General features: G+C 37.7%; 6 protein-coding genes across 6 annotated transcripts; 5 read left to right on the top strand and 1 right to left on the bottom strand.

The window, feature by feature from the left end:
- Positions 1-94: 94 nt before the first annotated feature.
- On the top strand, positions 95-739 carry B0P05DRAFT_545755 (uncharacterized protein; the record flags this gene model as incomplete). The annotated part of the gene is made up of 2 exons (XM_051578671.1): positions 95-377; positions 438-739. Coding segments are annotated over 2 exons (585 nt in total), but the record flags the coding sequence as incomplete, so codon positions are not given.
- Positions 740-909: 170 nt separating this feature from the next.
- On the top strand, positions 910-1,101 carry B0P05DRAFT_471980 (uncharacterized protein; the record flags this gene model as incomplete). The annotated part of the gene is made up of 1 exon (XM_051574650.1): positions 910-1,101. A coding segment is annotated over one exon (192 nt), but the record flags the coding sequence as incomplete, so codon positions are not given.
- A 5,577-nt stretch (positions 1,102-6,678) lies between these two features.
- On the top strand, positions 6,679-8,114 carry B0P05DRAFT_545745 (ubiquitin-conjugating enzyme/RWD-like protein). Its single transcript, XM_051578670.1, has 6 exons — positions 6,679-6,732; positions 6,769-6,845; positions 6,887-6,951; positions 6,993-7,059; positions 7,111-7,331; positions 7,378-8,114. Exons 1-6 carry the CDS (start codon positions 6,702-6,704, stop codon positions 7,706-7,708), a joined length of 792 nt encoding a protein of 263 aa, XP_051433802.1. The 5' UTR covers positions 6,679-6,701; the 3' UTR covers positions 7,709-8,114.
- Positions 8,009-8,376, top strand: B0P05DRAFT_545743 (uncharacterized protein). The gene has a single exon (XM_051578669.1). The coding sequence runs from the start codon at positions 8,017-8,019 to the stop codon at positions 8,182-8,184; it is 168 nt and encodes a 55-aa protein (XP_051433801.1). The 5' UTR covers positions 8,009-8,016; the 3' UTR covers positions 8,185-8,376.
- Positions 8,377-8,532: 156 nt separating this feature from the next.
- Positions 8,533-9,037, top strand: B0P05DRAFT_545736 (uncharacterized protein; the record flags this gene model as incomplete). Its single annotated transcript, XM_051578668.1, has 1 exon — positions 8,533-9,037. A coding segment is annotated over exon 1 (245 nt), but the record flags the coding sequence as incomplete, so codon positions are not given.
- Positions 9,038-13,568: 4,531 nt separating this feature from the next.
- Positions 13,569-14,861, bottom strand: B0P05DRAFT_572392 (uncharacterized protein; the record flags this gene model as incomplete). Its single annotated transcript, XM_051581436.1, has 1 exon — positions 13,569-14,861. The coding sequence occupies one exon, from the start codon at positions 14,859-14,861 to the stop codon at positions 13,569-13,571; it is 1,293 nt and encodes a 430-aa protein (XP_051433799.1).
- Between the last annotated feature and the right edge of the window lie 957 nt (positions 14,862-15,818).

Raw genomic sequence — 15,818 nt, 5'->3', positions numbered from 1 at the left:
ATTTCTCAAACCATTTGTCCTCGCTCATCTTGAATCTACTATGATCACACCTCCCTTTAACACCTGAAATATCCTACATCCTTCTTGCCTGCAGTCCTTTGTCACCACACTTACATACTTTCAATCTGTCTCCTCGCCATTAGTTTTCAAACCTGCACCTCCCACTATTTCTGGTTATAAAGCCTTACTTCCCCAACACATTCCTACACCCTCCTCACCTTTTGACATTGTCCCTAATTGGAAAGCCTTTTGGTCACTTCAAATCACACATCGCTCCCACAACATCTGGTTCCGCTTCCTACACAAAGCCATCAACACTCGCTTCTACCTACACCAAAAATTACCGAAGCTCATCACTAGCCCTCAATGCATTTACTGTCTTTACTTCCGTCGCAACACCATTGACATACTTGACCATTCCAACTTTCTTTGTCCAGTCAAATACAGAATTTGGTGTCACATCCTCTCCACATATATCGATCCTTCTCTTACCGCTCCTTCAATTCACCTCTTACGACAACTCCTCAATCTTCGTACCGTCATCAGTCGCTCCAGTCATTCTGCATTCCCAACCCTATCCACACAACAAATCTGCGATAGCGCATTGGAGGGTCTATGGTCCAGCCATTGGCGTTCGGTTTTTGATTCTACACCCTTCACCTTTCCTGCTGTATTCTCCATAATCAAACGCTTGCTGACTAATCAATCCGATGAACAAGAACCAATACTTTTTGACTGAAATCATTTTCCTTACTAGTTAAACTTGTGCATATTTCCTCTCTCTTTCTTATTGCACATCATACCCCTCCAGTGTTAATTATCACTCATTATGACATCTTTAGGACTTTGAATAAAACAGAAACATAGTTTCCCTACAGAAAAAAAAAGTACCTTCCACCCTACTCGCCGGAATTAAATCCAATCGAACAATTCTGGTCCATCATAAAAGCTAAAGTAAGACGAGCCAAGCTTAGTGATATAGAAACCCTTACTATTAGAATAATCGAGGCTAGTGAAGCTGTACCAATTGTTCATCTTGAAAACATTATTCAGCATTCAGTAAATCAGTTTGAAAAGTGTCAAAATAAAATACCCTTATAAACTTTTAAAAAATGACCAATGATTTCAAAAAAGTGTCCAAATGGCAATGGAAGCACTGTATCGAGTTTCAACACCAAAACTCTCTTATGTGTTCTCTTGTGACTTCCATTTAGAGTGAAACTCCAATTTATCTGCCCTCCCTCTCCCTCCCTCCCTCCCTCCCTCTTTCTCTAAACTTTCTCTCATGTTTTTTTTCTCTCATGCCTTGCTTGCAGCTTGACGCGTTTATACACCGTTGCCTGGCAAGGCATGAATATGTTTTTTCTCTCATGCCTTGCTTGCAGCTTGACGCGTTTATACACCGTTGCCTGGCAAGGCATGAATATAAGTTTTGTCTGTCATGCCTTGCTTGCAGCTTGACGCGTTTATACACCGTTGCCTGGCAAGGTATGAATATAAGTTTTGTCTGTCATGCCTTGCTTGCAGCTTGACGCGTTTATACACCGTTGCCTGGCAAGGCATGGAAATGACTTCTTTTAGTAGCAACTTACTTGCTTTTCGACGACAAGGAATTCCTATAACCAAGACACTATTCTTCGTGAATAATTGTAATCTCCCTATGCAATCAGGAAACCCCGGTCAGCAAATGACATCAGGTAAAAAAAAACAAGTATTTTTAATTTCGAAAATCATGTTCAAAGAGTTCTTTTTGAGTTCCTTTGGCCTACCACCCCAATATCTGATATCAAAGAGGCTCTTCTGTCCCTGGACTTCTCGTACATCTGGTTCTGCCAATGGAAAGGAATCAAACCATACAGAATCCTCATAATTACTCTTTCGCAAATCTGGCTTGCTCATATGAGATTTATCTTTGACAAGTCCTCCATTGTACCCACGGCCATATTAGCAAGCATCCGATTCAATGTTCGTCAGACTATTGAAGAGGATCAATGCCATTCAATCATGTAAATTTTTTTCCTTTCTATATATTTTATTTTAGTTTAGTTTATTTTGTCTAGTATATTTCGTTTTATTTTATTAACTTTCATTTTAATTGCACCCGCCTCTTCACTTTAACTATTACTCTTAGTGTACGCGGCTCAATCAATAAACACATTTTAAAAAAAAAAAATATGTTCAAGTACAAGGAGCCCAAATCGTACCTGAACCAATAGCCATGGACACGAGCATGGGAACCAGTAGAACTATTGCTCCTCCTTTGTGGCTAGATGCTTTGATTGCTGGGTTGCTTTCGTTTGTTGTTACTCTTGTTATTCGGAAATACATCTTTTGAGAGAAATAAACGAACATTGATACCCAAAATATACATCTTCATCAGCAGCTTTGCTCAGCTGAATTTAAGTGCAGTTTGAAATCAATTTACAAATCTACATTCAAAGTTCGTTGCACACTGTAATTGGTAGAAAAACGGCCTTTTCAGTGAATATCGACTAGTAAAATGGTACCTCTTCTTACATTATTTGATGCACAAAATGTGCACGAGTAAGATTCACAATAGTACATAATACTTCTGAGGCCAAAGAGGGTATCTTTAAGCATCACTGTCTGTGGATGTCTTTTATCGTGAGATTATGTAGTCCATTTAGGGCATATCTAACCACACAGAGTTTGAGTTTATAGTTATAATATTTATTCAACTCATCTATCCTAGCATATGCATATATTTACAGCAGTTTCTCGTTATTTCGTTCTGCATATTGTTAATATTAAATACGATATTTATTTAAAAAAGAGAGTACCGTTGTATTCATTCTAAAAAATAAATAGTGCCGATCTTTGATTTCACTTCATTTAGAAGTTATTCGCAGGAATAGTTGTGTGAAAGCAGTCGAATTGCACTTCTATACCCTATCAGACTTCTGCAATTTAACAGTTTTGTCAGATCTCCAGAGACACTCCCGTTACAAAAACGAACAGTCATTTTCATTGCTAACTGGCGACAACATCTATACAACTCCTCATCGAAATGCCATAACATCTGACAAAAAAGCGTAGTCTTTAATTGTAACAAGCACACAGGATCCAGTGCATACACTTATATATATAAAGGGAAAACTTACCTCAAAAGCATCAAGTTAGAACACGGCATCAGAACACAACAATACAGGGCCACCACCAAAGAAACAAGAGAACAATATTAACAAGCTAGCCACTCAACTAAGATTATGAAGAAGCAGTTGAAAGCAAAAAAAAAAAAAAAAAAAAAAAAAAAAAAAAAAAAAGTGTTTTATAATCTTATATGCCATCTGCTTTTTCTTGATAAGGATCAGTTTATGGTGAGAGGAAAGAAAGAGCATCTGATTCTATACTACAACAAAAGCTGTTTGTTTGCATAAACAATGCAATTGACACTGCACTTTTCAGTTTTTTAAACGTAAAAATATCCCTTTTTCTCTCCTTTCTCTTTTATAACATGAGCTGATCATCTATGATTGAACTAAATGCTTCTCTCTTTATGTTTGATAATAATAATAATAATAAAAAAACTCGTCCATGATATCAATTGATGCAGAATTCATTCTGGGACAGAGGACTTTAAACTATAATCATTCTCCGCTTTTTTCTTTCATGTGAAGATAAAATAACGCCAACAATGAAAAGAGCACAAAAAGGAGGCTTATTTCTCACACAAATCATAATTGATTATTATTGATTTTTGATGATTAAATATCTCTTTTCGTCTCTCTTTTACGTTTAGCATGAGCTTGAAAAGTATTACCATAAATCCATGCGCTTATTGCATGACAATTAGTAGCTTTTCCCTAAAAACTTTCTTTTGTAACAAAACTCGTATTCATTGATGTAAACAGATCATAGACTGGTCCCAGGCGTTACTTTCGACTATCAGTTTAGTAATTAACATAATGTAAACAAACGATTTACTTTGTGATACAAGTAAGAACAAAGTATCCGCTATGTTCTCTTTAGAACAATATTTTCAGATAGTGATAAATGATAGATTCTATCTTGTCTGTGTGTCATAATACATTGTCAATAAGTATATAGACTTGTATAGTTTTTACATACTTGTGAGCAAATTGATCTTTGAAAGTTACACAAATCAACAAAGTTGTTTATGCCATCGAAAGTTCTTTTCATCATAATGAAGCCAATATAAACAAAAAGATCTCATCTCTAAAGCATAGGAACAAAGCAAGTGTAAATGATAAAAAGCGAGTCTAGAAAAAACCTTTTTTTTTTGTCTTTCTTTCATCTTATTTCTCATTCTCAAGACTTAAATGCAAAACAAAAAAAAAAGGTATTATGTAGCATTAAATTTATGTAGCTAATATTGTTAGTCTCTGTCTCCACGTCTCTTCAAGTCAAGCAATACTATGGTGTCTCTTCTTTACAAATCAAAAGGCTGAGACTATTTAGCATACATTTCAATACTTGATTCATCTAATTCTCTTTTGTCTATCTGTCTTCTGGGTACTCTACAAGAACACACAAGCAAAAAAGAAAAAAAAGAACGTCCTTATTGACAAGAACCTTCTCTCTGATCTTATCTCTGTGAGTAACTGGCTGGTAGAAGGAAGACTGATGCCGCTTATTGAATCGCGTAAAACAAGGGTATCTGTTGTTGGCCAACTTCCGCGAACGTCTACTCCTGATAGGCAAAGTACCGAAAGAGGGAAACGCACTATGCATTGTCTTGAAGGATACATAGTAGACCTGTAGGGATTATTGGTAGAAGGGTTCACAAACATTATCTGTGCTTCCCTTTGTCAACACTGATAGGTTTGTTGTGAGGAAAGAGCCAACAGAACTAAGCTTTAGCAATAAGGCTTATCCTCTGAATTCTACCACAAAGTTGCTTGCGCTATATACGAATTGCTCTCTTTACTGCTTACTGCTTACTGCTTACTGCTTACTGCTTACTGCTTACTGCTTACTGTCTACTGCTTACTGTCTACTGTCTACTGTCTACTGTCTACTGTCTACTGTCTACTGTCTACTGTCTACTGTATATCAACTGATATTTGATATCAAAAGCATAACTATTACCACAAAACTACTATTGTTACTTTACTGAACCAAGTCTCTTAATGCAACAAGTTAATAAACCTATTCACAGTTCACAGCATACTAGAAATAATCGCCTTGTAAACATTTTCAATAAATCTCAATCAACATAATCAATAGTTGCTATAAAGTCAAGACATCACCATACGTTACCGGCGTAATTAGAGATATAAGTCTATAAAATTCATTTTTGAAAGAATCAAGCTAGCACTAGTCCACAATTTATGTCTTGTAGTATCAGCAAACATTAAAAGACCTGTCTGGGCTATTAAAAATGAAGCACATTATACCTTATGGTGGCATGCGGGTTTTGCATCAAACTTACAATGTACGATTGTCATTCTAAAGATTAAACCCATAGCTTTTGAGATGTCGAAATGATTTATTTCCCCAAATAACAGAATCTTTTACTCCAGTCAAAAGCATAAATACTGATAACACTGTATTTGACGACCTCGTTTTAGAAGTTCTGTCAATATAAATAAATTTAGATCAGTATTGATTGAGAAATCAAAGCTCAAATACTATTTATCGGCATGAAAAGTATGTATACTGTATATAGTAGGTGATCTATGTTTAATATACAACTCAAATTAAAATCTATCAGCATAGTTCAATTTGATAGCTCTTTGACCACTTAATTGAATGGCTCACGCAGGATCTTAAATCGAAACTATGTCGATAGAAAATTTAGAGAACGAAGCGCTTTTTATAATGCAATGGCCACACACTAAGTGTAGGAAACCTCTTACAAAAGCTTAATTAATATGATAACTATAAAACATGACTTCAGAAGCGTAGAGGTTGGTTGGAAGCTTTAATAAGAGTCATCGCCGTAGCAGCGCAATGAAAAAAAAAGTATGAACAAATTATTTAATCTATGGAGAGATCAGGACAAGAGGCCATTGATCGTTGGGCTCGAGATAAGAACAGATTGGTGCAAGGGAATATACATGAAAGACAAATATGGAAGAGGGCGAATTAAATACGAGCCATATGAGGCACTATTTGGCTATCAAATTAACTCTATCGGTACCGCCAAAATGGGTTGAGAATTTCAGCTTCAGAGGTCGACTGTGAGTATAGGAACAAACAAAAAGGACAGGCGTATATACTGCAGACCAAATGTTTTTTATGGGTCTATTCTTTACCTGTTTGGCCGTCTATTGCCTGCCCATTGTCTACCCATCATCATATTTATAATAAACTTATTGTGGCAACTAGTACAAGCTCATCTAAGTCGATTTTTTCAAACAAACACATCAATAAGCGTTTTAGAACAACAATTTCTAAGATTTCGAATAACAGGTATGACTTGTTACATCACTCTTTTAATCCTCATACAATTAACACTCATGCTCCAAAGAGTAGCCCATGCAGTAATTTACTGAATAAGTGTATAGCCTTTTATTTGATATAATTAAACTATCTCAAGTCTCAATGTTTGTTTTTATTATGCAAGCTTCTCCCTCATCAAAATAAAACCCATTTTTCTTTGCTCATTTGACTGAAACCTAAATAAATTTGATTGGACACTCATGCAGCAGTAATCGTTTAATTTTAATCCCAGTCACATGCTAACAAGCATTACTTTTTCTCTCCAACTTGATACTATGAGCATCAACTATAACCTAAAGAATCCAGGTAAGACTTTTTGCTAAAAAAGAATATATGATACAGGAATAAAGCGTATTATGCAAGAGGCAAAAGAGCTTGCTAAAGAAAGCAATTACGATTACGATGCTCATCCACTTGAGGTAAATACTTTTGGATAGCAATAAAGACTCAAGCCTTTTAGGACAATATCTTTGAATGGCATTTTACAGTTCTTGGACCCAAAGATACAGATTTTGATGGTGGAAGGTAATCACTGGTATAAGTAAACACGGACTCATTTTAAATAGGTATCATGGTCGCATTCTCTTGCCAAATGAGTATCCTTTTAAACCTCCTGAGATTATTTTCTTGACAGTAAGAGCATTTTTGAAATATAAGAAACTTTATTTATATCTGATATCGTAGCCTAATGGTCGTTTTGAACTGAATACAAAGATCTGTCTTAGTATTACTGGTTTTCATCCTGAATTTTGGCAGCCTGCCTGGGGAAGTATGTATTGCAGTTTGTTTATTAGTTTATACTTACTCTTTGTAATTCGTACAGTATTACTTGATGTCATTGGTTTCTTTCCTACTGAAGCGAAAGGCGCTGTGGGTGTATTAGACTATACAAAAGAAGAAAGATACTTGCAAAAAAGTAAGCAAAAGAATCTCCTTCTTTTTAATAGTAACTTATTGTATTAGGTCAATTGGATGGATTTGTCCCATATGTGAAGTTAATACAATCGACGCTTTATCAGACAATCTTCCTGAAGAAACAAGAAAAGAAGAGCTGCCAGAGTTTACAATGACCTACAAGTCAACAAAAGAAAACGATAAGGAAGCAGAGAGTGATGTTAAAGAAAATCCTGCGAGTGAAAATGAAACAGCGCCAATGATAGATAAACACATTAATTTGGATCAAGTTGAGAACAGTTCGTCCATTCAATATGTTCAAGTAGTTCATTGTTGTCCACATCAATGTTTTCATGTCACCTTTTTTTATGTTAGAAAATCGGCATAAACAGCAAACTGACCCAAACTCTAACTATAACAACGAGAACCCATTGCGTTGGACTCATGTTGTTAAATCAAAGAGGAAAGGCAATAACAACAAAAAGAATCAATCTATTGTTTCGTTTAACCTTACTTTGGTTAATTGTCCTGTTACAGAAGAAGAGTCATCTCAAAATGCTCTTAATGGCTCCAGCCCTCTAGCTCCCATTGCAGTAATTCGTCCATTCATTAAAGGAATGGAACAAGACTCAGTCTTTAATAATCTTACCTCAATCAAGGATCGATCTTTGTTAAACAAAGCTCTACCCAAGTTTAATGAAGATGCTGAAAACACAGGCTACTACGAAGATTTTCTTGGTTATCGAAAGCAAACACGCAGCTATCTGGGACATGACTTCTTGGAGACTATGTGGCTTTATAACAGTGTTGGTCGCAAGACACTTATTGAAGAAGGAATTACCTTGGAGGATGGTACCTTTGTGAAAGGTTTTCCATCCTACCCAGCAGAAGCTACTATTGTCCGCTAAACTCTTGAAAATCTTCCATTCCTCCCAGCCATCCAGTTGAAAGAGGAAATGGCTGCTCGTCTTTCGTGCTCTGGAGAAGTTCTAGATCATGGCATCTCGAGAACTGATGGCATCTTTCATGGTGAAGGGTATGCTACCTTGAATCTAACTTTGTCGGCTACGCCTGAAAATGAATGTATGGAGTCCCACGCAGATGGATCGGAGTGTTCCGGGCGTAGACACTTGGAGCCCTTATCTCGCGTCATCATTTGGGATCCATGGGATAATGAACAGAGAAAAGTACTCCTACAATGGGATAAGATGCCTGACTTCTGTCGTAACTGTCAGAGCTCAGACCATTGTCGAGCTGATTGTCCCGACTACAAGAAATGGGTACGCTGCTATCATTGCAATGAGACTGGCCATGTTATGCGTAACTGCAGTCGTAATGGATCAATTGACTCTGCTCCCAGCAAGGTCCGTGCAGTGGAGAGATCCTCAAGTCAGCCAAAATCTAGAAAAGGGACAAACAAAGATTCTACTGCCTCACCCAAGGCTGCTCCTAAGAAACCAATGACACAAGAAAATTCCCCTGCTAGCTCCCCAGTTCCTCAAGGCTACAAGAATAATGAAAGAGATGCAACGGTTGCTCTCAATGGTAAAAACGGTGTTGAAGAGGACACCACTATGAATGAAAGCAACCTTAATCTGGTAAATGGTTCTGATGCGTTAAAGACTATCTCAAAAGACATAGTAATGGAGGATACTGTGATCTCTTCTCCATCTCGATTTACAGATTTGGAGACTCATGATAATGTCAAAAAGATGGGTAAGTTCAATGGAACTGATGATATAAGTGCTGCTCGACAACAAGCTGCAGCTTCAGCAGCATCACAACAAAATGGAAAGAATGATATAAATAATGTAAAGACAAACGTGCTTCAGCCTGATTTGATGGGCCAACAATCACCTCAACCTCAACATTAATTATGAATATTAGACATCATACAGTTAAAATCGCCAGACCCATTAGATACCTCAGAACTTTAGGATATGACATCCTGGTGCTACAAGAAACTCATGCTTCAGATACTACTATTATAGATTTACTTAACACCCATTCTAACTGCAAGTCGAGCATTTGGACTCGACATTGCGGCATCATATCACTCTCATCACTTTACAATTACACCTGTCTCGGAAGGAATTGACAATGGTCGATATAGATTGGCTGATATTCATTTAATTCGAGATTTGGAACATTCTTCTACTATGGCACCTATAGCAACAATTTTAAATATCTATGGTCGTTCAGCGCTTCATTCTAATCGGTCAGCACTCTATACTGAGCTCCTGGATATCCCAATTGTCAAGGACACGATTATCAATACACATAACACAATATTCATTACGGGAGATTTCAACTATCAATATAAAGATCGCCGTTTAGATGGTACTTTACTGTGTGCGCCTCCTGAATAGACAGATTTACTGGATGACTATTACATTGATATCTTTGGGAATGAAAAGCAGATTACTTGGCATAGTGGCAGCAACTCAGGAATCTTGGATTATATTTTTTGTAGTTCAAGTGCTCATCATCAGATCACTAGTATCAATCAACAATTTTTGTCACCAGAGTGGACAGACCACGACCTCTTAGGGTTCTCATTCAAGTATCAAGACTCATCTGATCGTGGATCTGGTTCTTGGAAAGCGAATCCATTCTTAGCTCGAAACAAAGAGTTCAGGCAAGCATTAGCACTTCATTTAGAATCATGCATGGAACGTTTTACAGAAATCAAACAATGTGCTAAACCGCAACAGCAATGGGATTGGATTAAAGGAGAGGTAAAGCTTTTTGTGAAATCCTATCAGAAGGAAGATCTGAACTGGAGGAAAAAGCAATTGCATAAATTGCAATCTAAGAGGAACAAAGCAATGCGGCATCAGAAGCATGGAGGACTGATATTTCAAGGTTTGGATCATATCAATTCCCTAATCTAGTCTTTGCAACAGTCGATAGCAGAGATCGAGATTTTGAAGTCTGGCAAGTTTTGGAGAGAACATGGAGAGAAATCTGCAGACTTTTTGAAGCGGACTCAAGTATCTCGACAAAATCAGCGAACCCTCATTGAATTGAGAGATCCAGTGACTGAAGAGCTTTGTCAAGAGCAACATGATATTTCTCGTATAGCAACTGGATTTTATACCTCGCTATTTACTCCTTCTCCCACTGACACTGTAGCTCTTAGGGCTATGACTCGATCTATTCCTAGTCACTTGAAGATTTCATCAGAACAACAGGAGAAACTTATGCAGCCTATTGATGTTGATGACATACTCAACGAGAGCAAACGCACCCCTCGTAAGAGTAGTCCAGGACCAGATGGACTGCCATATGAGATTTTGTATTTGGTTATAAAATTCCCTCTATATCATGATCTGATATCGACTGTCTATAATGACGCTTTGCAGAAGAGTAAGTTTCTCCAGTCATGGAATGAATCAGTCATGTGTCTGCTGTACAAGAAAGGTGATCCTGCGGATATGAAGAACTATCGTCCTTTGTCCTTAGCAAATACGGATTACAAACTGTTCACACGTATCGTCAATCGTCGAATCATGGAGGTATCTTCTCGTCTTATTAGCCGTCATCAATTGGGGTTTATTCCTGGACGGTTTATCGCTAAAAATGGTATAATCTGTCAATTGCTAATGGAAGACGCTCAAAGGAAATGGTCGATCGCTGAACAACTGGATAATGTTCCTGATTTTAGTACCTTGAATGCTGATATTGGTCTTCTCTTGGATCAAGAAAAGGCTTACGACAGAGTGAATTTACACTACCTGAAGAAAGTGATGAAAAAGTTTGGCTTCCCTTCTCCACTGATCAAATGCATTTACAAGCTAATGGGCGATAATCTTATCCGAATCAACATCAATGGTCATCTCTCCTCCGAAGTTGCTAAATTACGCGGATTGAAACAGGGTGATCCTCTCTCGCCTATTCTGTATAATTTGGCTTTTGAACCTTTCTTGCTCTCCATTCTCCATGATCGTCAATTTCAAGGCTACATAATGGGTACTGAACGAACGAAGCTTCTATGTTACGCTGACGATGCTCTGGTCTTTGTACATAATTCCACTGATCTTGCTCGGCTACAACTGCATATGACTCGATATTGCGAAGCCTCGAATGCAAAGCTCAGCCATGAAAAGGTGGAAGCCTTCTCGGTGTCTGGCAGAGATACATGGACTTATTGGGAAGCTCCACTCTCTCAAATGGGTATGAAGCATCTGCACTCTGTCAAAGATGATGAACCCTTAATTTATTTGGGTTTTCCATTGATACAAAGCCGTATTTAAAGAGTCAATTTTATGGGTTCTATGATAACAAAGATTAAGACTGCTATACAAATCCACTCTACACGTTCATTATCTGTGGTGGGCCGAGCCACTGTCTTGAATTCACTGATATTGTCTAAAATATGGTATATCTTGCGGGTTACTCCGTTGACACTTGCTGATTTCAAACAATTGAAATCTTTGGCCATTCGATTCTTGCGTAAGAATATATTTCCTGTTATTCCTTGGAAAGTATGGACGCTGCCAAAAGAAAAAGGTGGACTTGGAGTAATTGATATTCAGGTTCAGGCCTCGGCTTTATGTTTTCGCTGGCTGCATCCTTTGTTGGCGTATAATCAAGATACTATTGATGCTCATCCGGTCACGTACTTACTTAGCCTTCATATTCGAAATATCAATGAGTGCAAATATCATCAGATTTCATTGTTGTTTCCTTCTTCTCGTACACAAGGGCTGAAAAAACAAAGAACTGGCACTACTAATATGCTATATCGTGCCATTGATTGTCTTCCTCGATTATTTGCTAATGCTATCCTTAATACTGCTACCGCTATGGTCCTATCTTTGCAAGCTGTGCTTTACGTTCCCCCTTCTTCGTCCTTCGTTGTCCCCCTACGTTTCAAGAAAATGATGGTGTCAGATGTCTTTCAAGTTGATGCTAGACTCAACTTTCTTCACTGGGAAAATACTCGTGATCCTTTATTACTTCATTGGAAGCGTACTCCCTCCACATTCTTCAAAGGTCTTGCATCTGGGAGTTTGAAACTTCAGCCATTTTTTTTAGCTCTGTATGTAGTCCTGCTCCACTTGAAGACTTAACAATCTCATTTGCGCCTTTGATCAACCAATTTCGGTTTCAAGATAATCAAGGTACTTGTAGTGTCAAGGCATCGGCTAAGACATTTCGTCAGTCAGTTCTCTCGTCTATGGCTCCTCCTTTGGCTTTGAGAAATATTACAGAAGTGAAATGGAAATTCTTTTGGTCTCTGTCTCTTACCACCATTCAACATAATGTAACATACCGGTATATCTTGGGGTCTATTCCTCATCATCGATTCTTACATTTTATTATGCCTCATGTGTTTGACTCTCCCTTCTGCCCGGTGTGCTTAACTACCACTGACTCTATTAGCCATATGCTCTTTCATTGTCCAACTAAAGAGAAGGTATGGCAGGAAATCATCTTTGAGTTTCTTTGGCCTACCACCCCAATATCTGATATCAAAGAGGCTCTTCTGTCCCTGGACTCCTCGTACATCTGGTTCTGCCAATGGAAAGGAATCAAACCATACAGAATCCTCATAATTACTCTTTCGCAAATCTGGCTTGCTCATATGAGATTTATCTTTGACAAGTCCTCCATTGTACCCACGGCCATATTAGCAAGCATCCGATTCAATGTTCGTCAGACTATTGAAGAGGATCAATGCCATTCAATCATGTAAATTTTTTTCCTTTCTATATATTTTATTTTAGTTTAGTTTATTTTGTCTAGTATATTTCGTTTTATTTTATTAACTTTCATTTTAATTGCACCCGCCTCTTCACTTTAACTATTACTCTTAGTGTACGCGGCTCAATCAATAAACACATTTTAAAAAAAAAATGTTCAGAGTTCTCCCTATGTCTGAATCTAATTCGCAATCTCACTGAACTTCTTTACCATTCGTTGTCTACATTTGAACAGAGTAGAAGTGAGCTACCTTCTGGTCATCGCCCTCTTTGAGGTATGGTATGCTCATTGGACCTTCATTTTCAACGGTACGCCTTTAGTCCTATCGCAATCCTCCACCAAACTCGTTGATAGGTCAAACGTCATCTCGTCAAGTACTCTCATCTCTACAATTTTGATAATTCCCAGTCGTATATTTTTTCTTTCCTTTTCTGTTCTCTCAAATAAAATCATTACCCATAGATTGATCTTAGAAGATTTCTTTAAAAGATAAATAGGGGACTCAAACTGAGCACAGAAGAGACAAACAGCAAGTGCTTTTATTCATTGAACTTTCTTTTCTTATTGCTGGCTTCAGAAGAGATAATATCAAACAACGTTGCTAATGGGAGTGAGAGGGAAGGTAGCATCAAGAATTTTTCTGTTGAACTTTGCTTTTCAAAGCAATACTTTTTGTACACATAGACAAATCTCATGAGGTTGTTCATATCATTTAATGACATGTCCATGTCCTTGAGTTTTACTGGAATTCGGAAGTCGCAAAAGTGAGTGATTGTACATACATTGTTGCATGCTAACTTCATTATGTAGGCTTTTCCAGCACCACCCCAGATCTGGAAGCAAAGGATGTTCTTGGCATTGCTCTTCTGTAACATCTCTTTTCCATATAGTGCAAGCTTGTAGAGATCAAAGTTCAAGAGGTGCTTATCATATATATTTGATGGCTTCACCTCACCATAAGCATTGGTGAAGATGTAGTTTTCACCTTCATAGACTAAGCATTTGATATCTGGACGGCACTTTTCATCTATCTCTTCCAGCTCATCAACAACACGATCAGACTGATGAGGATCGTTGTTCTTTTCTTGTAACAGGCGGCCGACAAAGGGTTGCACGAAGGATGCACACAGATCTAGCTCACTAACTTTCTTCTTCAAGGGCTTCACTACCTCAGGAGCAATATGAATGAGAGCATCAAGGATTTTTTTTTGAGGTCCACCCTCCTTCTTCTTCATCATCATCATTTCTTCTTGAAATTCTTCGCGGTAGTCATAGCCATCGTTTAGTAACTTTTGCACAACAGCTGAATATGCGACATAAGACTGCAAAGGGAAGAGAGGCAAGTGATACAAGAACTCTTGGCAGCACAAATCTACAAGAGTAGAATATTTGATTGTGTTGAAGCAGTTATTAAGCACAGGATGCTGAATATCTTTGCTAAGAATCAAGATTCCAGAAAGCGACAACAACACGGCAATATCGTTCTTGAGTAGCATAGTACCCTTGCATCTTTTGGTCATTTCTAAAGACTCATCCTGGAATTTCTTGAAATCACCAAGGATGTTCTTATCTCCCACGAGCCATTGGTCAGAAGAACGATAGAAGTCAGTTTGGAATTCTTCAATCTTGATATGGCTGAAGTCTCTTTTTAAGCCAGAAAAGGTGGTACTGGTAGCAGTTGTTGATGACATTTCAGACTTAGTGTCTTCTGTTTTCTTGCTCTTTTTAGTCTTGATTAAGTTCAGCATAGGCATCCATTCTTCAGGGTTGGTTTCTAAACAGCTAGCATCATCATTTAACTCAGGCTTTAATTGTTTCAAAGCTGAAACCATGGCTGCTTGCCACACGTATCTCAGTTTTTTATAGTTTGTTGTATGGGAAATCGAAGCAATATGTTCTTTTTCGCGTTTTAAGAAGTCAGAGAGTGTTGGCTTATCATGAGATTTAACGTATTTCAAAGCGAGAGAGAGAGGTGAATTGTGCATACTGAGATTTTTATTTTTACAAAAGAACAAGTGAAAAGGCTGTTCACATTCAACCTTAAATAATTTTAACGCCAGAGGTGTTAAGGCCATAGTCAGATGAATGATATGCGAGTTAATACAGTGGTTACAATAAGTGTCCCATAAAACCTGTTTTTTACCCTTCTCTACAAAAACTCCGTCGATCCTTCTGAAACTTGGCACATAGATTAATTAGGCATTGACAATAAGAATCACACTGCTAATTACTCCTAAATGCATCCAATAACAGTGCTTCATTTTTAAAAGAGAGAAAACTTGTGTTTCACCATAATTTATTCTTTATTTCAAATGCTCAAAATTTAGTATAACCGCCCTTTGCTTTGACGACTGCTTCTATACGTTGAGGCATGCTGTTATAGTATGCCTCCATGTCACCTTTGCGAAATTTGCACCATTCTTTTTCAACCCTTAACCAAAATTCGTCCAGATTTTTTGGTTTTGTATCACATCCGGCTAGTCTACACTTTAACTGTTTCCAAAGATGTTCTATTGGGTTCAAGTCGGGCCTGTTAGGTGGCCAGTCAGCAATAAAGTGGGCTTTGTGGGCTTTAAGCCAAGAAATGGTAGCCTTTGCTTTGTGTTTTGGGTCGTTGTCTTGTTGAAAGATGGTTTTTTTGTGGATCCACCTTTTCTTCGAATTTTCTGTTTTGGGTACCTAAGCCCCGAAACAGCACCTTCAACTAACAAAACACAACAACAACAACAACTTCAACATAAACGACATAGTCGACAGACCTCCAGTAGAACCTTCTTCTGTACCACTGC

The sequence above is a fragment of the Gilbertella persicaria genome (genome assembly GCF_025201335.1).
Source record: "Gilbertella persicaria strain CBS 190.32 chromosome Unknown B0P05scaffold_25, whole genome shotgun sequence".
NCBI lineage: Eukaryota > Fungi > Mucoromycota > Mucoromycetes > Mucorales > Choanephoraceae > Gilbertella > Gilbertella persicaria.
This window is presented reverse-complemented; position numbering and strand designations above follow the sequence as displayed.

What these genes read in the sequence shown, in the direction of transcription:
- B0P05DRAFT_545743 (XM_051578669.1), top strand. Translation starts at nt 8,017, where the DNA reads ATGAAGATGCTGAAAACACAGGCTACTACGAAGATTTTCTTGGTTATC.
- B0P05DRAFT_545745 (XM_051578670.1), top strand. Translation starts at nt 6,702, where the DNA reads ATGAGCATCAACTATAACCTAAAGAATCCAG. An exon ending in CTATAACCTAAAGAATCCAG is followed by an intron (nt 6,733 to 6,768) that starts GTAAGACTTTTT and finishes TATATGATACAG; the next exon opens with GAATAAAGCGTATTATGCAA. An exon ending in ACGATGCTCATCCACTTGAG is followed by an intron (nt 6,846 to 6,886) that starts GTAAATACTTTT and finishes CAAGCCTTTTAG; the next exon opens with GACAATATCTTTGAATGGCA.